This window comes from Leptosomus discolor, chromosome 3 (assembly GCF_034619465.1).
Source record: "Leptosomus discolor isolate bLepDis1 chromosome 3, bLepDis1.hap2, whole genome shotgun sequence".
NCBI classification, from domain to species: domain Eukaryota; kingdom Metazoa; phylum Chordata; class Aves; order Leptosomiformes; family Leptosomidae; genus Leptosomus; species Leptosomus discolor.
The window spans coordinates 70,284,790-70,307,706 of NC_141393.1; the positions used below are offsets into that span (position 1 = coordinate 70,284,790).

At 38.5% G+C, this 22,917-nt stretch overlaps 1 protein-coding gene across 2 annotated transcripts in view; it reads right to left on the reverse strand.

Moving 5' to 3' along the window:
* KIFAP3 (kinesin associated protein 3) overlaps nucleotides 1-22,917 on the reverse strand; it is a 70,219-nt gene that overhangs the window by 36,783 nt on the left and 10,519 nt on the right. The window contains exons 8-12 of one of the 2 annotated variants that reach the window (XM_086462480.1): nucleotides 22,442-22,540; nucleotides 21,553-21,731; nucleotides 19,081-19,243; nucleotides 5,180-5,280; nucleotides 625-733 (exon numbers count right to left, since the gene is read on the reverse strand). In XM_086462480.1, coding sequence (XP_086318606.1) covers nucleotides 625-733; nucleotides 5,180-5,280; nucleotides 19,081-19,243; nucleotides 21,553-21,731; nucleotides 22,442-22,540 — 651 coding nt within the window. The remainder of the gene's footprint in view (nucleotides 1-624; nucleotides 734-5,179; nucleotides 5,281-19,080; nucleotides 19,244-21,552; nucleotides 21,732-22,441; nucleotides 22,541-22,917) is intronic. The other variant, XM_086462479.1, reaches the window with a different exon arrangement.

Sequence of the window (22,917 nt, forward strand, 5' to 3'; positions counted from 1 at the left end):
CACACTGATTAGATCTCAATCCTTCGTGCTCCACGTTGGGTGCCAAAAGGAACTGTTGTGGTTTAACCCCAGCAGGGTTAACAACAGAGTTTAACAGTTTAATAATTGAAACAAAATAAAATATAATAATAATAGCAATTAAAAGGAAGATAGCAAGAAGAGAGAGAAATGAAACCCAAAGACAGACAACTGATGCACAATGCAACTACACACCACCCACTGACTGATGCTCAGCCACTCACTGCCGATGCTCCCCCACCCCTCCCAGCCAGCTCCCCCCAGTTTATATACTGGGTGTGGTTCCTATGATATGGAATATCCCTTTGGCTAGTTTGGGTCAGCTGTCCTACCCGTGCTCCCTCCTGGCTTCTTGTGCACCTCCTCTCTGGCAAAGCATGGGAAACTGAAAAATCCTTGCCTGAGGATAAGCGCTACTTAGCAACAACTGAAACACCCGTGTGTTACCAACATTATTCTCATCCTAAATCCAAAACACAGCACTGTACCAGTTACTAGTAAGAAAATTAACTCTGCCTCAGCCAAAACCAGGACAACACACACACGAAAAAACACATATAAAGTGGTGCCATCTCCAAGAAAACAGTAAAATTTCAGTACACTTACCTTCACAGATAAGTTGTACATTTCTTTTGTTAGCAGCAAGGTTAATACAGAAAGAAACAAGTTCCAGGTCAACTCGCTCATCAGGACATTCAAAAAGCATCTTCATTAACTGCCAAGAGACATAAGCACACTTAAGTCATTAATCTTTCCAAAGCATGAGAAAAGCAATGTTATGATGTCAACTACAGTAGCTTTTTTTTTAAAAAAAATAATATTCAGCATTTCTACAGGAACAGTAAAGTTGTCACGGTCATAAGATGTATAGTTCCATTATTTGGGGATAACAATGCCTATAAAGTGCCAAAAATGGCAGTCACTCATCACCTTAAATTAACTTGGGTTAGTTACATTTCATTGCTACCACTGAATTTTATTTTTTTTTACCTCTTTTTTTTTTTAAAGTTGTGAATAGATAAATTTGTTTTGAAAGTTTAGGTAGATTTAATATAGGAGAAAAAACCCTCACAACTTAGTTCCACAGAAAGTCAGATTAATGGCTGGGTGTTTAATAAAATTATGACTCTTAACAGATACTTAACTGCAGAACAATTCTATTACTATTTTGCTTTGAGGTTACTCAAAGGCTGATAGGTAAATTAACTGTATCTGCAGCAATGTGCTTTCCTTTTGCAGCTTCCATGGCTAGAGCTGAACAATGTCATATACCAAATACTTCTCAGTAGCAGTCCTAGCATTGTGGTAACGGGACCAAACAACCTGGGTTAACATAAGTAGACAATCACCTATAATCCTGTTCCAACTGTTTAGTAACAGTCAGTGAGTTCCCAGATGATTCCTTCGGCAAAAAAACTACGGATTGCCACCATTTTATACACCTGGCACCTCTATTGGCCATTACATCACAGGCTACCTATCTAGTCTCATTTTGTTCACTGTGAACAATTTTTGAAATGGCATATTGAATATACCGACACGGCTCAAATACATGTGTTTCTTTTTCTGTTTCCAACCATGGCAGACAAGTTGCATGGCTTCCTCACCGCAGGGCTGCAGGACATCACCCTGTTTGCTCCTACAACCCGCTCAGTTCATAAGACACGTCAAGATTACAATGCAAAGCAGCATGATGACAAGACAGAGATTACTGGAAACAGAAACAACCCAACCTAAAGATAAGCAGGACATAAGGTACAAAAAATGTAGCTCAGTTTGTGTCAAAAAGGGGTGGGGAGAAAAGAAAGCAACTAAGCTTTACATATTTGTGTGCTTGCCCCCTGGTGGAAAGACAGTTTGTAATGCACTAAAAACTAGAAAAAGCAGCTGAACAATCCATTTAGAGAGGGCGGAAAAAAAAAAAGGATTGCAAGAATTTCACTCCAAAGTATTTTACTATAGCAATTCTGTATGTTTATCTATTATCAGACAGCAGGCTGTCATGCCAAATAGACCCAAATTTTTTTTTAAAAAAAATTATGTTACAACATAGTTATTCATCTCTTTTTCTGGGACTTTCACGCACTGATTTAAAAAGCTATCATTGATTTCTTCCTCTCTTTCTTAAAATGGTAGTATCAGATTTCCAGAGGTTGTTTTAAGAACTTATAAAATCCCTAGTTTATTAAATCCCTAAGCCTGACAGTCACATAAGATCGAATTAACCAGAGAAGAAAGTTGCCACTTAACAAGTAGAACATGAGCATTCAAAAATCACCCCCTGCAACTCTTCTGTTACAAAACCTTTAAAAACAGATTTTTAAAACCCCTCAAATAATTTGAAAGGAAACATTCTCATTACTTACACAATACAAAATCTGTGGAAATTAGATGTTTAACAAGATGGGATTACACTCTTAATTACTGAACTACTTCTCTATAAAAAGAAAAAATATATCCAGTTTCAATTAAAGCCGTTCAAATTTTAAAATAATAGTTTCGTACAAGCGCCATGTTTCCCATTATGTCTTCATTTAATTTGATTGCTTCTTGTGCCACTTCAAAAGGAAGAGTAATTGCTGCCAAATAGGAAATATTAAAATTAAATTTGTTCTGCTTTTACTATGTCCATTGTCATCTTTTACTGATTTAACAGGAAGGCAGTAAAAAGACTGCAGCATGTGCAATGAAGAGGCAGTAGTGTTCAATCAGACAAGTCCCATATTGAGTATCAGATACCACAGACCAGGACTGAAATCACTGTGTCTAGACTCTCTGGCACCTGCCTTCACTTATTTACCAGTGACCAGAGGCCAACCCCCACAGCTCTCTGTTCACATACACCTCTGTCCAACCCCCTCCCCAAGCCCGGCTCAAACATCTTTGAATGATTATGCCAGAACTGCATGCCTCAGGAATCTCTCCTGACCGGCTACTCCCTAACTCTGCTGTTTGAAGTGATGCTCTGGTTTCTGAACTTCAGCAGATAATGGCGGACAGGAGCAAAGGGTGCTGTCAAGAGAGGACGTTTACCAGCATTAAGCTGAAAAGAAGCTTATAGATCAAAGAGGGGCCAAACAGGACAACCGTGGTGGAAAACATGTGGGTAGCTGCGGAGAGCCTTGCACACCGCTCTGTGGTAAAATATTAAATATCACCATGACATCACTGCCTAACCATGCCCTTTGATTGGCCAGGTTATTACCAATAAAGGCTTTTATAAGCATCTGGATGGCATTTGCACCTATTTAAACAAAACACGCATTGCTGAGGTCTAAACAAGAATGAACTGTTAATACTCACTTTTAACTGTTACTAGAATAGCACCCACTAACTCCTGCAATCCACAAGGATGTTTACCTGGGACAGCACGCGCAAGCCCCTGTCAAGCACTTCGCCTGTTCAAAATGACAACAGGGGATTGATTTTCCAATCACTTTCTACAACAGCTAGGCATTCATTATTGAGTATTTTCCAGTTCAGATGCACACCATTCCTCAAAAGGAAACAAACTCACAGAAGGGCACATACTACTATCTAACAGAGAACTTGGTTTTCCAGGGTAGAATCAGATGGCAGGGAGTCCTTTTAAAATCATTGTTTTCTCCTCTTGATGCCTTATCCACTTCTCCACGTTTTCTGCTACCTCTGTCTTCCTTAAAAACTGTCCTAATTTTGACCATTCATTAATAAAATTCAAGCTCTGGTTGTCCAGCTTGTCCTGTTTGAACAGTCGGCAGCTGTGAGCTGTGAATAATTACACTGACACTGAAGCATCAATAGCCATAGGTAACATTTGAGTTTTGCAGTTTTAGCCAAAGTCCAATGAAGGCAGCAGACTGGTTTCCTGCTCCACTAGTCTTTGGATACAGCTCTGTAAGCACTAGTTTGAGCAGTCACTGCCCATCAGAACAACGATGTTCATCAAAGCTCAGAGTACGGTATCACTGAAGTTTCCAGAGCTCTTTACATTTGGCACTGGGGATCTAAGAGCCATGCCAAGATTCCCTGAAAGAACATCATAAGCGAGCCCTGAAACACAGTGCATTAATTCCTGTTTGGCCAGCGAGCGCTCAGAACAAAGTAGGTCCTTATATCATGCAAATGCCTTATTAACATATAGTTGCTTCTTGTGGCAGAAAAGGCAGCCAGCAGGATGTTTACAAGACCATTTTGTAATGTATACTAGTTATTCCCACCAGTTCTCCCCTCTATTCTCCGAAATTCTCCTGTATTTGAAAAAAATATCACAATTTTTGTCATGAGATAATGACCAGAAACGTTCTGAAAACTTTCCATGGCAACTTCCCACTCTGGATGTATTTGATGTCAAAAACAGATTTGGCAGAAAAGAAGATATTATGGTGCAATTCTGAAAATGCTACTGGAGAGCTTTTATACTCTTGTAATGCAGGCTCTCTCAGCTCTAGCCACATTAAGACCGAGAAAAAGATCAGTAAGAGAAGACTTGGTACTTGTTAAAAAAAAAAAAAGAAACCAATAATAACCAAAACAACACACAAAATTCAAAACCCCATGATACTGTGTCTGTGCTTGGATCAGAGACTACGATTGGAGACAAAGTGTCATGCAACAAACTGCAGCCTGAAAGACTGGTGAAGAGCCTTCTGTAGTCTTCAAGTCTCCCCTGTTGCACACGCTTGCTGTTGGAAAAGGAATTGTCATGCAACAGTAACACTGCTTGGCTGGTTTCCAGTTCATATCCTGTAAATACTGGAAACGTTGACATTTTGATACCCAATGGGATCAGAAAAGAATGCCTTCTAAATCTATAAAGGAAATACTTTCCACAAGGTTCCCTAAAGACCTGCTGTGCACAGGTTTTAATCTCCTCCAAGCACTCACAAACTTCTGTAGAAATTCATCAGGTCACCGGTATTTTTACGAACTCCTTAATGCAGCTCAAGTGTTAGCAGCACTGATAGAGAATACGTCACCTATCCTTTTTCTGGGAACCATTAGAAGACAGTGAGAACTGTCAGACTGCCTGATGAGTAGGTGTTTCACTACCGACTCAGCAGCACCGCGGTTGTTCCCACTTTCACCTGTGGGTGTCAGCCCGAGCTCTGCTATGAGGGAGTAAAAGACGTGCACAAGGAAAGATGCATCTTACCACCTCATTACACGTAAAAGCACATACCTGTGGGATACAGCCTGTGTACGCAAACATTGATTTAAAGCGATCATCCATGCTTATGTGATACAGAATACACATTGCTACTTGTTTGTAGTTTTCATTTGCTAGGAGGAAAAAAAAAAATCCATATTAACAGAAGCCTGCTATTTGAAGTATTGTAAATACCTAAAAGGGGAAAACGAAAAGCACAAAAATCCTAGGTAACAGAGAAAATTTAAATCCGAAATGCAACATTAATGAAAGGGTCTTGCTTGGCCTATCCAAATGTACCATGTATTTGTGCAAAGAGGGAACAATGGCATGCTAATTACTCTCCCTCTCCCCAGCACCTCAAAACACTTCCTTAACCTCACTTTGCAAGGAATATTTTGTGAAAGGAACACTTAGTAATGATAGGCCATCCAGAGAAAGCCTTCATCACTCCAGCTAGGAAATTAAATATCTAATGTAACGCCAAAGTTTCACTTTGAAACAACAAGCTTGTCTCAAAGATAAAGAATGTGCCAATACCAGAGAGAAAAACAAGAACTACCACTAAAAAGTGTTGGAGAAGGCGTCCAGTGCCTTTCAAGTAAGTCACATACCAATTGTTTTATTATCCTAAACAAAATTATATTATATATTATCATCCTGTGGGAGCCTTTTGTTTCATACATTTCAAAGACGACACTAGCGTATTTTCACATTAATACTTAACAAAGAAAGAGATTCTCAAGAAAAACAGGAGCAGTTAACATGTAGGCTGTGGACCTTAACTGAAAGGCTCTATAAAACCAACTTAGACAAACGTACAAATGTTTCAGAACAACATAGACAAATTTGATCCTGACTCACTGCTGAAATCTGGACTGAGCATTCTCTTGAGCTCTCCTCTAGCTCTACATTAGCAGGACACTGGCTATATATGGGATAAACCATTCATCTGAACGTTTATATTAGCTAGACCAGGATGAAATAACGTCACCAACTTAGTTTATTCACAGTTCTTATACAACTGATCAGAAATATCCTACCTCCCACTTCTATTTAATCTAAGTTAGAACATATCTGGTTTACACTTTGGCAAAGCAACAAGACCTCAACAGCAACCAACACAGTTAAATTTTTCTTCTGCATACATCATTGGTAGCTGGAATTTCCTTTAGGCAGCAAGGATATGCCACCTTTATCCTTAGAATGCACATTCGTGCCTTTTTTTCAAAACTGAATTACCAAAAAAGACCCAAGAAACCCTTCTGGCAGTTGCCATGTGACAGGCAAGTACTCTTTCCCATGCCAAACCTAAAAAAATAGCTGACTTTTCAGATCCTTAGGGATTCTTACCTGTCTGAATAAACATGACTTGTATCACAACCTTCCACACACTTAACAGCTGGAGAAAGGATAATGCTCAAATCTGAAAGCTACTCTAGCTATTATTAAAATAAATGCACAGACAGTAATACAGTTGCTAAAGCATACACACTCTGTTTTAAGCAAACAGAATGAAGTGTTTATTATCTTTTGTGCTTCTCTTGTGACTGGTCATCTTACCTACCTATTCACTTGTAGTGACATTGTAAATCCAACAATTACATGAAAAAAATGTCCCATACATACAGCTAAAGGCTTTTCCTAAGCAAATATAAAAATTTAAAGAGTAAATTACGCTTTCAAATTTCATGGGGCTAGGAAAAGAGCTGTTTACACTGCTCTTAACACTTTTTTCCATGCCTTTATTTAAGACTCAAATTACAAATACACTTTGCTGGATAATGCAGGAAACACTATGAGAAGTAAAAGGTAAGCCAGTATAAAGGGCAGAAAGCAGGCTCCCTAGAACAGCAACATGAAAAACAAACTAGAGTGAAGCTGGACCAAACCTCCAGCAGACAGGAACTGGCAGGCAGTCAACAAGAATGATGGATGCTACTTTATATCTGTTTAACTTCTGTCATGATGGGGTTTTTTCCTCCTTATTTTTGCAAGCTTCATTTGTGCTGAGATGGTCTTACATTTGGTAGCAGTAGCAGTTTCCTGGTATATGCAATATTCGTAGTTTATTTTCAAATAAAATAGTCTACTATAGCAACAAAGGCCACCTGGTTTTTGAGAAGAAACTCTTTGCATAATTTTCTCTCCCCTTTATTCAAAGGTCCAGCCTGTCACAATAATGTTTCTGATGCCTGAACAACACCTTGGGTATCAGTGCTGAATAACAGCACTGCCTCAGTTTCTAAACTACCAAAAATAATTTAAAAGACCTAGATACTCAGCCTAAGTGTGAAGAATATCTAGAGTTCAAATCAATTTATTTTATCTGAACGAACTCTTTAGAAGTTGTCTTTTAATGACTGGCACTTAAATCCCAAAGTAAGTTCCATAAGGCAGGTTTCATGACACACAGCTATAGTTTCAAAAAGAAGAATTGAATTTAAACTTCTTCTTGCCACGCAGTTAACAGACCCATTTTCCCTGAATTCTTCTGTCATACTGTCAACATGGGGAACAGAGAAGGGTTTAGAGCATTTAAGTCACAGGCACTTACTGCATAGAATCAGCAAGGAAGTATTTTTCAATTGTGAGTAAATAGAAAAAAACCCCTAAATTCTACTAACTTGAAGATGAAAATAAATTACAGAACTAAAGCTAAAAGAGAACAGTGTTTAAATAAACCAGTTTTAAGTATTTAATGGTGTATGAATTTTAAATTTCATTTGATTTTAATTTCCCAGAAAGGAACAAAATTCAGGCTGATGCCTGGAAGTTCCACTGTCCCACTTTCCCTATGTAAGCACTTTGGTGGAGAAAAAGCAGAACATCCTGACTTTTTTCAGTTCTCATGCAAAACAGCGGCAACTCACGATCCAAAGAACCAAACGCTTCAGGAAAGTCAAGAGGGGGTGGTTAGCACAGGCAGCGTGATTTAATGCAATTGTTAATCTCGTGCTCAATTACAAAACATACAGCCTATTAGAAAGCTGGCTGGAAACCGTGCATAACTAGTTTGTTGAAGATTAGGAAGAGAACAGATTAAACAGTTACAGCATTTTAAACACTAAGCATCATCTTGCAGGCTGAAGACCGTATAAAAGGATAAGAAGCAACAGCCTGAAAAATCCACCAAGCCAACTGCCATCCTTTTACATAGGGACTTCACTCCCAAAAATATAAACTGGCAGCTACTGACTATTACTTGAGTATGCCAGTACCAAGCTTACTTTTTTATTATTTTTACTCATTTGAAAGCAAATGAATAAAGCCCTAAGTCAATCACTGTTTAGACACTTCACTGTAAAAATTTCAAATCCTGCCCAGAACCTGGCTAGAGAACAGCTTTCCAAAGCATGGAAGTGATACCTTTTCTGCTATTTTTGACCACTACTGAAGGCCACACATGAAAAAGCAGACACTACAAGGACAACTTCCTTATGACTTGGTACAGTAGACATCAATTATTCCCCTAACTCGAAAAAGCAAGAGAAAGAAAAAACACCCCAGATCTCTGCCAAACGCGTTCATAAAAATCACCAAAGTTTTGGTGGAGTGCCAGAAAGTTGTGGCCTACAAATGCTGGTAGTTTTGAGCACCAAGCTTTTTATGACTGAAGGTGGAATAGCCAAATGGCCTAAAGCAGTAAGGGCAGCCCTGGAAAATAATGGCCTAGTCATTATGGATTCTGCTGGTATTTATGGCAGTAAAACATGAATCATAATGAACTCATTGGATATTAAATGTGGGGGTCACGAGTACTTTGATAGGATTTCCACAAGAATTTACCATTAATTAACCAAATAATTATTTGAAAGTGTTACTGAATTATCCTTAGTTCTTATACAGCCATTCCAGAGAAATTGGTCATTCCCAGCTGAGTGCAGTTAATGCCTTAACAAACCGGTCATTAACTGCAGTTACTGATTTTGTGGGAATTATTGTGTTATAAAATACACTCAACAGTTTATAGAAACAATGCTTAGATTTTTTTTGCAGCTGTAGTTCAGCTGGAGCAGCTGGGATGGAAAAATATCAGGTCCCTCGGGCTGTTTTCACAACTAGTTTTCTGCAAATTAGAGAGGGAAATAAATACATGATGGGTTCTGAGTTCAAAATGGCTTCAGATTTTTAGCCTTTGAACATTAATAAGAAGCCATGTGCCAGTTCTGTGGACCAATGCCTGAATTCCACGTCTAGTTCTCACTAAGGTTAAAGATCTAAATGGTACTAGTAGCAGAAGCTAAAAAAAAAAAAAAAAAAAAACAATTTCTTGATCACAAGACCAGGTCCTACATTTCAGTTGAGTCTGTAAGCTTAAAATGAAAAAAATCCCCCATTAGCTCCATGATAACAAAAGAGAAACCCTCAAGCCATAAAACTGAAATGCTAATCTGAGTTGCAGCAGCATTCAGCTTTTAGATGCTAAAGTAAAAACGAGACTATATGTTATGGACTAAATTATTCAAATGTAACATTATCAGTAATTCAAGTAGCCATCATTTCTAATGAAGTCATCAATGTCTCTATATCAGATATGAAATATACCCTATGCAACTCATGTGCAAAACATTAACTACACTAAATCAAAGCCAGAACACAAACAAAGGTAAATACCTATTAAAAGGGCAGAGTGAATCTTCATTTCAGTTTCAAACTCAGATACTCTCAAGTCACATCTGCTGCAGAATTAGGCAAATAAGAAATCTAGATGGATAAGAATGCACAAACTGAATATCAGATCTAGACACTGTCTCACACTGCTGTCAGAAAACACCGAAATCAGAACTATCTGATTATGTATCATAACTAGTAGTGATCTCGGGGAAAAAAAAAGTGATGGAAAGGTATCTCTGCTTACCTCTATCCCATACTAATCCTTGCAACAAGCTCTGAAAGAGTTGGACTAAGTTACCCCATATGTGGTTTAGACACACATTGGTTTGATTTACACACATAAACATAAATTGTATTGGATATATCTGTTCATTTTATCATGAGAACCTGAAAGACTTTTCAAATCTGCTCATACTCAAGGAGACTAGGCATTGTAAATAATACATTATGATATTAACCACATACTAATAACCTCTCTTGTGCCACCTTTATGTTATTTGAAACTGGCTTCATACCACAAGCCCAACTTAAACCCCTGATTTTGCCATGGTTGGGGTGGTTTTTTTTCTGAGGTGGTGTTTTTTCTATTTTGGTTGGTTGGTTTTTCCTCCTTCCCCCAAAGAACTAAGTACATGCCACATCTGAAACACAGGTACAATTTTTTATTTTTCTAGGAAACAAAGAAGGAATTATAATGATGAATTCTAAGCCAAAGGACTAATAAATGGTTAATTTGGGTTTGGGTTGAGTCATTTAATTTTACAGCTATAGACAAAAATGAAGCTGCACATCTGGAGCCCCAGGCTCAATTTCTTTGCCTGGAACTCTATGCAAGACAGACTGAAAAATATACAGTAAACACCTCACTGCAGTATTGCTACTCAAAAAACACAAAGCATAGCCACTGGGTAGACAACATACTGCTAAATTTAGATACGTCCTTTTTTGAGGCTTGACCTTACTACAGAAAAAAAAAAATCTGTTATTTAGTATGTCCGACAACCAATCATACTTGAACCCATGTGAATTCACACGGAAACTGGAAGCTGATTGGTTGTAATATCCCATATACTGCACAAAGCAGAGATAAATCAATTAGAATTTCAGATTAGATCGAAAAGAGGAGGCAACAGGATTATGCCTGAAGGAAGAAGCTAAAGCTATTTCTCTTTTTCTCCACAAAAGAAATACGTTTTGGGTCAGGCTGTGACCAAGGAAGAAAGCAAGAGCGAAAAAGCATTAATTACCATTATTACAAGAAACTAGAAATTAGAAGAGGTGGTTCTTAGTTTGAGTCAAACTAAGAAAGCACCCACTTCCAAAGTATGTGGAAAAAACTCCACACAAAGCTGTTTCTTTAGAAGTCTCCACCAAGCTACATTGATTAAATGCTATACAATTAAATGGAAATTTATAGGACATGCACAATTTTTGCCATATCTGCACTGTATTTCATTACATCAACGGCTCCAACTACAAGTACTAGAAAATATTCAGACTTCTCCACTCTAAAAACACCCTTCCAGTCTTCTTGTTTGGAATTAAGTGGGAATGAAAATAGGTGGAGGTTTTCCATGCTCCTGGCTCTGCAGGTGCACAGCTCCACAGCAGAGCAGCCTCAGTTCTGAATGAAAGGTGCAGCTGTATTCCAAAATTTTGAAGGAGATAGAAAAAACAATGCAGGATGCTACTTTTCACTTTGAGAAAGGGATGATTCACTACATGGAAATGAAAACTCATTTTACCCGTGTTTCAAAGTCGCTGAAGTACAAAGCTGAGGTTCAAATCTACCAAAAAAAAGCCCCAAAAGTGGAATAAAATACTGGGCTCTGTGTCATTCAAGAGATACTGTTCCTGTGCAAGGCACTAGCATACTCTTACTGGCAGACTTGGAAGAAAGAAAAACAATTGTATTCTTCTTACTGTGAAAACATTACAGTTTTGTTATTTAAAAGGTCATTTGCTGATGATCTACACTTTTCTCACAGATCTGATAGCTTTTCCAGCCTCACAAAGAAAGTTTTGCTTTATAAAATGAGACTACTCAAATATGTAAAATTACAATCCATCATGCAAAGCATCTGTATACGAGACCAAAGAAATTGACTGTATAGAGATATATCAGCACTACAGTCACTATAGTGCAATAAATTTTCATGTTAGCATATCTCTTCCCCCATCAGCAATAAGGGTCTGAAAATACTGCTATCAACTGACAAAGGAATTCTCACATCAGCAACCAATCTGCAGTTGGTCTCCTGTACTGGAGAAGATCATCTGAGAAACTCTTAGATAAACAGCAGAAACTGGTGAGTTAAGACGTTTCCACATTTCCAAAAGGGAAAGAGGATTGTAACTTTCCCCCTTACATATAAACTTGCAAAAGATTTGGGATCTACGGGACTACTACATATCCAAAATTGTTCCACGTGAACCTTTGAGACCATCCCTCTGCCTGCAGGCTTCACAAGGGCTCTGGAAAAGGTGCTCCTCTCTCTTCTACCTTGGCCCTTATGCAGGCTTTATGAAGATTTTACCACAGATTAGGAAGACTAGCAGAAGTGCCCTGCCCCTTCTTTATGGAGATTTTCCAAGAAACTTGTTTCTGTTCTATCATGCTTTAGACTTCCAAGTTATGCCCTGTAAAGCTTTCAGATGTCAAACCGTTCACATAGAAGACTAGATTTACTTTTTACTGTTAAGTAATAATTTGCTCTTGCAATATGCAGAGAAACAATTAAAATAATTCAATTAATTACACAGTCACACATTGTAGAAACACTGTACAGTACAAACACTGGCTCAAGGGATCCTTCCCATTCATCAGTTTAGTGAATTTCCAACAACTCAGCTCCCTCATCTTTAGACTGCTGCTATCTCTAGACTGCTTCTATCTTTCCACTCCTGTCCTTGCCGCTGCCATAAGTATTTCTATTTTCAGTCAACACTCATGAAGTGTGTTTCCTGTGCTACACCAAAGTTATCCTCTTCATTTAAAAAGCTAATAACACAGCTAAATACATGTGTGCCCTTGTGAGCAGCACACCACAGCAACGAGCTTTCACTCACCCAAATAGCTAAAGGCTGAAAGTTCAGATTAGCAAGGATCCACCTGTGATAGCTACAAAATGGCACTGTTTCCAACTCTGGACAGTGTTAAAGGAGTCGGAAAAACCTCAGACAACATACTTCAAAACCTTGTAAGCTTATATAAAAATGTTACAAATTTCAGTTATTCTTTCCTGATAATTCACTACAATTTACCAGTAGCACAAAGCAGGCATATGGTGAAGGCTTTTACCTTAAAGTTAGTCAGGATTCTATATCTGCTTCAAACACAGTATTAGCAGTACTGATGTCTCTCCGAGTTCTGTATTTCTCAACATCAGAAGTCATTTTTTCTTTAACACCAAAGTTTGCTGTCTAACCCATAGTTCAGGTATCTAAATGAGTGCTGGGTTCTAAGACACATTGTGCACCCAACACTCAAGTCAGTTAGACATGCTAGGTTTATTTGCATCTCTAATAAGGATTTAGTTTTGTTTTGTGTTTCTTTTGGTAGGTTTCTTTGGTTTGGTTGTTGTTGTGGGGTTTTGGTTGGTTTTTTTAAGGCTTGGCCATACTCACCACAAAAAAAACTACCATTAAAATAAATCCCTCAATAATTACTGCTTTCCAACAGACTGGTCCCTGTAGTTGAACTGTTACTTAATGTGCTTCAGCCAGCCTACACTATAAAGGAATGGAGACACCCCAGGCAATATTCACACAATAAGTATTGGAACCAGCTGCTGCAGAGCCACCTTAGGAAAAAAAAAGGTTCCTCAATTTAATTGGGAAAACAGGAGGAAGCATAAATTTTACTGCCATTAATAACTTCAAGCAATCCCGATATGACTTTACCTCACCCTGATGGCTGGACATGTGCTTTTTGTTAGGGTCTTTGCCACATCTGACCCCTATTGTTTGCTCACTTGATCAGGTAAGAAAATGTATGTTTCTTTATAGGATAAACGAGGCCTATTAAAGTCAGAAAAAACACTGCAGTAGCCTATAAGAAGCTCCATTTTTCAACAGATGTGTGAAGCTCCATAATAAGTTCATTACAAAAAGGCCAAGTGAACTCATAAAGAGAACACATCTACTTTAAGCCTTCTTAAAAGAAACTTTCATAAAAGGAATAGAACATTAAAAACCCACAGCACTCCGTTAATTAGAGAGCAAAGTACTTCTTGGGTTTTTAAACAGCAGCCAACATATAATCCAGCTTGGCTGCACACCATATCAAGACTTGATTGTTAAGAAACCAAACATGCAACTGTTTGGCAATTCTTTGCTCATTAAACTTAACTTGTAAAGAATGGAAAAGTATCAGAGGAATTTCAGCAGTTCCCAGAAAAATATTTTCGATAATAAAATTCTCAAAAATGCTATTGATGAACCTAGTGAAGACACACTCTTCAGTGACGACTAAATCGGACTGTCAAAGTTACCCTCTGCTCTGGCTATCGCTAGCTTAAATAAAGAACTCATAATAGAAAAGTTTGACCTACTTGGGAGTTTGCAAACTCTTGCATGGCCCTTAGACTTCTGCGGTAAGACCACGTGGCTACTACTTCTCAGTGTGCTGATGCTAAGTCTTGGAACACTGAGAAATTAAGAACATCAAGCCAGGAGGCTCACATTAATAAGGCACAGAGGCTCGACACATACTGTGACTGGCAAAACTATACTATCGCTGCTTGGGACTGATCACACTGTATTTCAGAGTGTTCTATAACAAATGCTCATCTACTTGGCTGAACACAAATCCACAAAGCCAATTTTCTTTCAGTCACTGTAATCTGTACTGGAAAACAGAATTCAAGATGCTCATCACCACCTAGAATCTTTTTCAGGGTGAACACCTTGGCACTGTGTAATGCTTTCACAGCCATATGCACAACCCTTCTGCACTCCACGTCCCATTTGGGCCTGATTTGCAACTGGTACTGTGACCCACCCACTTTTCAGCTCGCCAATACCTGTGTTCAATCAGTCCTCGATTTTTAAAAGCAGCTAGTAATTTCAAGCAACCAAGATGATACTTTAGTCTGACTTCCAAGCATAATGGGGTTTTATTCTTTAAGCATGGCTTGCACTAGGAAGTGAGTGAAAAGAAAATGGCATTTCAGACAACACGCATTCAGTACACCTGAGAACTGTCCAGCAGCTTAAAGGGGTGAACACACACATCACAGAAAAAAATGTTTGTCCCCACCTGCAGACAGACCTACTCCTTTTATCCTTTGAGCAGCAACACAGTTCCGTACCATTTACATCCTTTTGAGAGGAGTAACTAACCCATGGGTGGACACAGAAAACCCAGTACTGCTTGCCACACCCGCACATACTGGCAGGAGCTCCTTCTGAACACGGGTCCACCAAAAAGAGTTTGCAGCCTGCCATAACACATACAGCAGCACTCAGCTGGTTCTGCTGTATAAACTGCCTGCTGTTCTCATGGAAAATGAAGAACTATTTGTTTCACTTCACAAAGGCTAAGAAACCACTCAGACACAGCACAAAACAGCACCCTTATTAGAAGAATGTGAATCACAAGCTGTGCCTATATTTAAGAGAGCTGTACTAAAAATTTTGTATTTGTTTTGGCCAGTTAACTGAAAAACAATGTGGATTTGGTCCAAACAAGAAGTGAGGGGGTTTTTATTCTTCCTTGTAGACAATGTTTTCTTCTGTTTGCTGCCAGGGCATTTACTTTAGAAACCAATCACACATCCAGGGGAAGAATTATGAAAAAGGGTAACATTTCCCTTTTATCCAACAGTGGAAGAACATTCCCAGGAATAAAGGAAGGATGTGAATCCGTTTTCTTAAAAGTTCAGTTCTACATTTCCCCCTTTCAGAGAGAATACATTCCACAAGCAAATACACTAAACACCAAACTCTACTGTATTGGGAGCAAGTCACTCCTCTACTCCGCTTCACTTGAATTATGCCATGCAAAGCAAAATGGGAGCATTATAAGAGTGAAGCAAACCTCCACAGAACAGTCTATAGCATGCTGCTTTGATCTGTCCTTCCAAGGTGATGATTAGAAGGCACTGAATCTGTTTTCCACATTTCAGGCAAACATCTAGTTTAGACCACTTGGTGAATTCACATGAATTCTCACCTTAATCCCCTGAAGCCATAATTCACATATACTGGCACATAAAGCATTCACACAGAAAATGTATAAAAAAGAAAGATCACTCTGTAAATATAATTTGTAAGTATTGAAGCAAAGCCACCAGTACAAAAAACATTCTCTGCAAGGCCTTGGCGACTCAACAATTATAAGGTTTTCTTTAAGAATTGAATTTACACAAATCTACAAATGTCTTTTCATACCTCTTCAAGCAGCTTGTGTATGGAATAACCTGAGTACAGCAGGCTGTATCTCATAGGCCTCCACAGCTCTGCTCCAGCTTCTGATCTCAAGTCTGAAGCCAAATTTCCCTCAACTGCACCCAGTTCTTTGAGATTCAGAGCATAACAAAGATCAGCTGGAGTTGATTAACTTGGGTGCCTGAAGGGAGCAAGAGGAGTCTTGTCATATACAATACTTCAGCCTTGTGAAGAGAAGCCGCGAAAACTAGCAAGTGGTGTTGACTGGCAAAGCTACGTGGGGAAGCGGGCACTGGCAACTATTAAAAAGAAAAGTCTAATTAAAATGAAACCAAGACTAAGCAGAATGCCTCATGTCCATGCTTTCAACAACAGCCTCAACACTCTGGAGTGAGAGGGAGAGAAAGAAGATGGTCCTTCTCCAATATATCCATGCCACACTTAGTCCATTCCTGATAACTCAGTTGAAGAAAGTCCATCCTCTCCACTTCCAGCCTCCACCTACATTGACAGCCTTCCTGCTCCCAAGCCACTTGGCAAGTGGCACATCCGCCAGAACTGCAGACTGCAGCCACCTCAGTGCTCAGCCCTGAACGCTGCCTGACAAATGCTGTCCTTTAATTCTTCACAACCTCAACTCTCCCTTTAAACACCTACTAGACTTAATTTATACTCATCTCAAAAGGCAGTGCTAAAGATTCAAAAGCACAGCATGCACAAATGTTAAATTTCAGTAGGCTGAGTCAACAAACTTGACCTCTTGGCATTAGAAGCTGTACGGTAACTTGTCAACAGCTGTTGAGGTGTGTTAGCACTTTAAGATGACCTGCAAATGTAAGCCGAAGGGTACTGACTTGAATAATGTGTGTTTAATACCCAAGTAACCTGTATAAAAGCAGCATCTGGCACGTGATTATTTTATTATTAAGGTTGCAGGCTTCCCTGAGACAGAATACACAAAGTGATGTATTTGAGAATTATTTGAATCTCTGTATCAAGAAGAGTCTCACGAATCACAGAGCTGGCTTAAGAAACAAGTAACAGACATTTTTCTACTTACATTTTCTAACCAGCACACTGCAAAATAAGTATCAAGCAATTCCACAGGGAGGACCTAGGGCAAGCAGCACACGCCTCTATGTGGAAAAAAAAAAAACCAAACCCAAAACCAACCAAACAACAAAACCCCAAAAAACCTGAACACTTCCAAGTCAAGGAAAGAACCACCTGTGGAGCCAGACAGCGAAGCTTTTGGAAGTACTAGTAGAACTAGCTGTAGATTACCCTGCCAGCCACTTCAGGAACAGATTGCAATTTTAACAGCCAGTTCTGAGCTAAATAGCCTTCCATGCAGGGGCTTACTTAAAAATCCAAGAGAATGACATTTAAAAAGAAATTCTCCACTCCACATTAGAATCAGAAACCAGAAAGCAGATATTTAACTGATGAGTTTAGTCTGACTAATATTAAATGGGGAATTTCTGGGAGCAGGGACTTCTCAGTGATGTGTCATGCCATTGCTTTGGGGACAAGCACCTGGAAGCCCTAGCCTTAGGCACCATAGTGCCAGCTGCTGTACAGAGGAAAGAAAGAGACAAGTTCCTGCTCCAAAAAGCTTACAATCCAAGCTGAACTGGACTAGCTAGCCAGATCCTCTCTCAAACGAGAGAAAATGGACTTCCTGACCAACTTCCACTTCTCAGTTTAGTTTAATGCCAAATAACATTGTCTTGAGAAAAAATATTATGAAGAAGAGGGATTCCAAATGCCATTTTTTTCCTTCTTCCTCCTAGTTAAGCCCAGAGGAGGATATTATGTGCAAACATAGCTGTGGGGCAGAAAGCATAAAAAGATCTGAGGCATTTCAGAATATATCAGTTAGCTGTTAAACTAATCACCAACAGGATTAAGGCTTCCAAAGCAGCGGAAGTTTTCATGGTATTAACTTGTATACTAAACAGCAATAAGGCTATGTTGAAGTTGAATGCAAAATCAAGAAGGCAAACAATCCTAAGAAACTACACAAAACTAGGGGAGAAAGTTCATAGATTCACCATTGCATTCCACTTGTTCCAATCCCATTTGGGTACACCGGCTGCACTGGATTTAGTACATCCCAAACCCAACAGACTTCAGAAAGCTTCAACAATGGCTTGCACCAGTGTTTCACACATTTAGGGCTCCACAATACAAGATCCTCAACTTCCACTCAGCAATTCTTATGGCCAAATCCTGCTAAACATTTAGTATATCTACCAGAGCAGCTTCCAGATTGTATCATCCAAAGAACATACAAGGAGCAATAAAAACTCCCTCCGGAGAACTGAAACCAACAATGATCAAACTGGACAATCCTCTGCTTTTTCCTTATTGTCTCCATGGCTTTCCCCTATGGACGACAGGAAGTTTCGCTTGTATCTGAAGTACTCACATGATCTTAACAGAAGTTACAGACTGTCAAGCTGAAAGCCAAAAAATCAGTACTGCCTAGCATCAAAGTTGGGAAATTTCTGATCTCTCTATCTGGACCATTAGGGTCACAAGAGTCAAGTATATCAAGCTTCATTTAAAGAAAAAGGAAAAAAAAAAAAAAAAAAAGGTACCTGGTATCTCTATCAGCTAAGCTCCATGAAGCTGCCAGCTATTTTTCCTAGGTGCTCCCCCAAAATTACAAGCATCACCCATGCTCAGCTAACATAGTTTTCAGGTAGCTATCAAAGTAATTTTTAAAGACCAGAAGATTCATCCAACAGTTTAAAAGAACTTAGGAATAAATCTACTGGGAAACATACTATTTTAAACTTCCATTCAAACCTGTATCTGAAAAGATGATTCGAGTAACAAAACGTTGGGAGTAGTGAGGAAGTTCAAAGAACAGCTTCACTGTCCCTGCTGAAATGTCTATGTTAGAACAAAATAAAACATACCTAGAAGTGCAGTGAGTTTGGGAAGCAGACCAACTTGTACCATTTTATTTCTCAGGCCTGTGTCAAAGGAGAGATTTAGTAAGAGTCGAAGAGTGATGTTCAGCAGGTCTTCATGTTCACAGGGTACCATTTTCACAAGTTTTTCAACAATATCCATTTCAACCTGTACACCAAGAAAAAAAAAAATCCATCATCCATCCAAAATTAGCTTTGTCTTCAAGGTAAAAAAACCTTTCACTGTGTTACATATTCACATGCACATGTAGGCAAACCACATATCCAGTTTGTACCCATAATAGTGAATGTCAATGCATTTTCATTTGAAGCAGCTTCTCTTAACGCGGTTGAAGTCTTCTAGATTGGGTTACTGGGCAATGTTGATACAAAAATCTTTTGAACCGAACAGTTCAGATGTCTTGGAAATATTCCTCACAGTTGGAATACTGCAAGAATGTGGTCAAGACATCACTTGCAAGACTAGATTGGGGGGGAACTAATTTAAACTTAAACACAAGCAATCCTGGAGCAACTGACATAAGAGTCAGAGATACCCAACCAAGAAAGACAGAAAATTGGCATCCAAAAAGAATTTGAGACCTTTCATTATGAATTTCAAATGAACCCCTAGACAGAATTTTGCATGTGCTCTCAGATGAGGCATGCCGTTCTGTACGTTAATTTAATAAATGCATGAAACTCATCTTGAAACATGTATCACTTTCAAATTAAAAAGTAGAATCCAGGGACTGAGAAGTGGTATCAGTTCCTGAGATCATGTTCACTTTACCAGCCAGAAAAAGACATCTGAGCATTGACTGGCAAGACTTCAGAAAGTTTTTATCATCTTTTAAGCAACACTTCTCTGCTTTTATTTGACATAATCTTTTAAGTGTATTCATTTTTTGCTTCTCAGAACCTCCTTTGGCTAGGAGTCACATAAAATTACTTTTCATTCTTCAAACTTTTGCATGTGTGTAACTAGCATTTCAGTTATAAATACCCACAGAATGAATACTAAGAAAAAAACCTATGGCTCTCCCCACACAGCATAGTGCAATAATCAAACAACAGAGTGGATACCTTTGATCAAAAACAATCAGATAGCAAGAACTCCTACTTCATTGCTTTGAATTTAATACAGCACTTGAATACTAAAGGAAAGAATGTGCTATAAATATACATGGATTATTCAGTTTTACTTGGAATCAGGCATTGCACAACTAATCTTGGTTCATTTTGCCTTCAACATTTTTCTGTTATTGCCTGATACAAATACTAGAACACCTTATCCTTCATTGGTAGCTTTCCTTAATAATACTGTGGAGAAAAAAGCATCATCTTTATTATCAGTACGAAATGCTCAAACAGCTGACCTGAAGCATACAAACCTTTTTGAAACCATTAAAACACACTGCAATAAAATAAATTCAAGAATTTTGTTTCATTTTTCTTTCCACTAAATCACATGGAATGTCAAAAGTGCGCCAGCAAATCAGTGGGCTGGAGAGCTAATCCTTATTTTCCTAATAAAGTCCTTCAGGGCACTACACAAGTATAAATTAAATCAATGACCAATCACCTAATAAACAGGCTACATTTCCCCCCAAAACGCATGCTTGGTGTCTAACTTTTGTTAAGAAATAGGATACCCGTATATAAATACGGGAGATAACTCTTCTCTGTGGTGTTCTGTGCATACGCATGCAAATGACAGTTCCAGCAATAAAGATGCAATTAATTTTCTATAGCATTTACAGAGATCTTTGCATCTCACAATCTAAGTGTAACATTAATCTCAGATTAACTCTGGGATAAGGAAAATTTATCATTTTCCTTTAACAAACTGGCATAAAGGCACAGAAGTGAAGGCATGTATCTACTAAAAGCCACTGGGAAATCAGTAAAGGAGATATTTGGATAGAGCTTAAAGTCAGAAAAAAAAAAAAAAGCGCTACAATTTCAGAAGTTTGAGACTTCACCTAAAAAAAGCTTATGAAGAATAGCATTGCCTCCAGCTCTTAGGAGCTACTCGCAGCACGAAGGAGCAGTTGTGAAGTGCCTGTGAAAACCCATCTGACCTAGGAAATAAGTAAACTAGTCTAGCAAACTGCAAAAGGATAACTACCTCTCTTTCTGACAATATATGGCACAGACAATAATATGTTGTCAAAAGAGCCTAGTTTGGGGGAAGGATCAAGGTCATGTCCAGAAGCGGGGTTATGACAAGACTTTGGGGTGCTGACGTCAAAATGTGGAATTTCATGTATCTATTTCAAGGTAGCTTCACTGTTTGGGATGACAGTTCTTCAAAAATTTTTGCCATATGTTACGGCTGGATGTTGTACTTATTTTCTTTTATTCATTTAGGATATTTAGGGCGGGAACAGAGATGTCTACCTCTTCCCTCCAAGCACACAAAGTTTTCAGAATCCATACCTTTCCAATATTGCAGCAGAGTGCTATGAGCCTTACCATATCATTTTTGTTCTCCATGAAAATGCTGAGTTTCTTCAAGAAAGATACAACCAGGATAAGTAGCTCAAAATTATCACGGTCCAGTGCTTTCACTAACATATGGACAATGTTCTTGTTTCTCATCTTCAGCTCAGTGCGAGTATCCTCAGCAAGATTTAGCAGCAGGTAAAGTGCAACTAACGAAGTCCAATACAAATCACACCAACAGATCAAAGACAACAGAACTAAATAAGTCTCTATATAAACATTAAAGGCTTAAGACAAGACATTCAGAAGCATTCTGCTCCCTTCCCAATGCATTTTGAAGGAAACTAACCATGAATGCTTTTTATTCCTGTTTAGAAAGCATTAAGAAGATTAATTATAACAGTGGTTTTGAAAAAAAATATAATTATGATCATTAGAAGATTTTTTTTTTCTTTCATTCCAACGGGAACCATTAAAAAGCCCTTCCCAGGAAAACTTTGCCACTCAGATCATTTCATTCTAACATTAAGAGTATTTTAGTACAAAAACTCAGATAGAGTGAAAGCTGTTCAACTTGAATCAGATATAGGCTAAGTTCGGCTAAGTTAAAACCCCTCAAATTAAACGTACAAAACCAAAATACCCAACTCCTCCCAAACCAACATCATGAGCAAAGAAAAGTTAAATGGATCAGTTTTGTCATCTTTCCTCCAAGACTGACAGATCGCTTTAAAAATTGTTAGCATATTGCCAAACAATATGCTTAAGTACACATCTTCTCCTTGTTCTATGTCAACGCTCTTCCATATTCATCCACGCATTCAGTAGGTTTAAGGCATCCTGGTCATAACAAGCACCCAACAAAACCCTCTACCCACATTGACCAACAAGGAAACAATTTGCTATTTGGATTTGGTACCTCTGAGTAGCTGTTCCTGCTTGACAACCAGCCCTTGATATTTCTTGTAAGTTTTCTCATAATCCTTTTTCAGGGTTTGATTTTCAGGATCTTCATCAAGTAAATTACAGAAGTTAAAGAGTTCAGATAAAAGTTATACAGTCTAGATGACTATTGTCCTCAAAGGTGTTATCGAATCACCAGTAAAAAGCAAGAGATCTATGGAATAGCCAGTGTAAAGATACTACCTCAGCAACAGCTTGCTACACCTGTAATCTACAGCATTACTTTTTTTCTGTCCTCCTAGTCCTGCATGTATTACATCCTAATAGTCAGCAAAAACGTTCCTAGAACATACTGCTAATAAAATGATTTTTTTTTTCTTGTATTGTTTTAGTAACTTCAGCTTAATCTCTTCAGCAGCCCAAACTTCTCACTCTTGGTCTTTTTCATATCTGCAATTATATCTTGCACTTTCTAGTAAACTCTACTGCTTT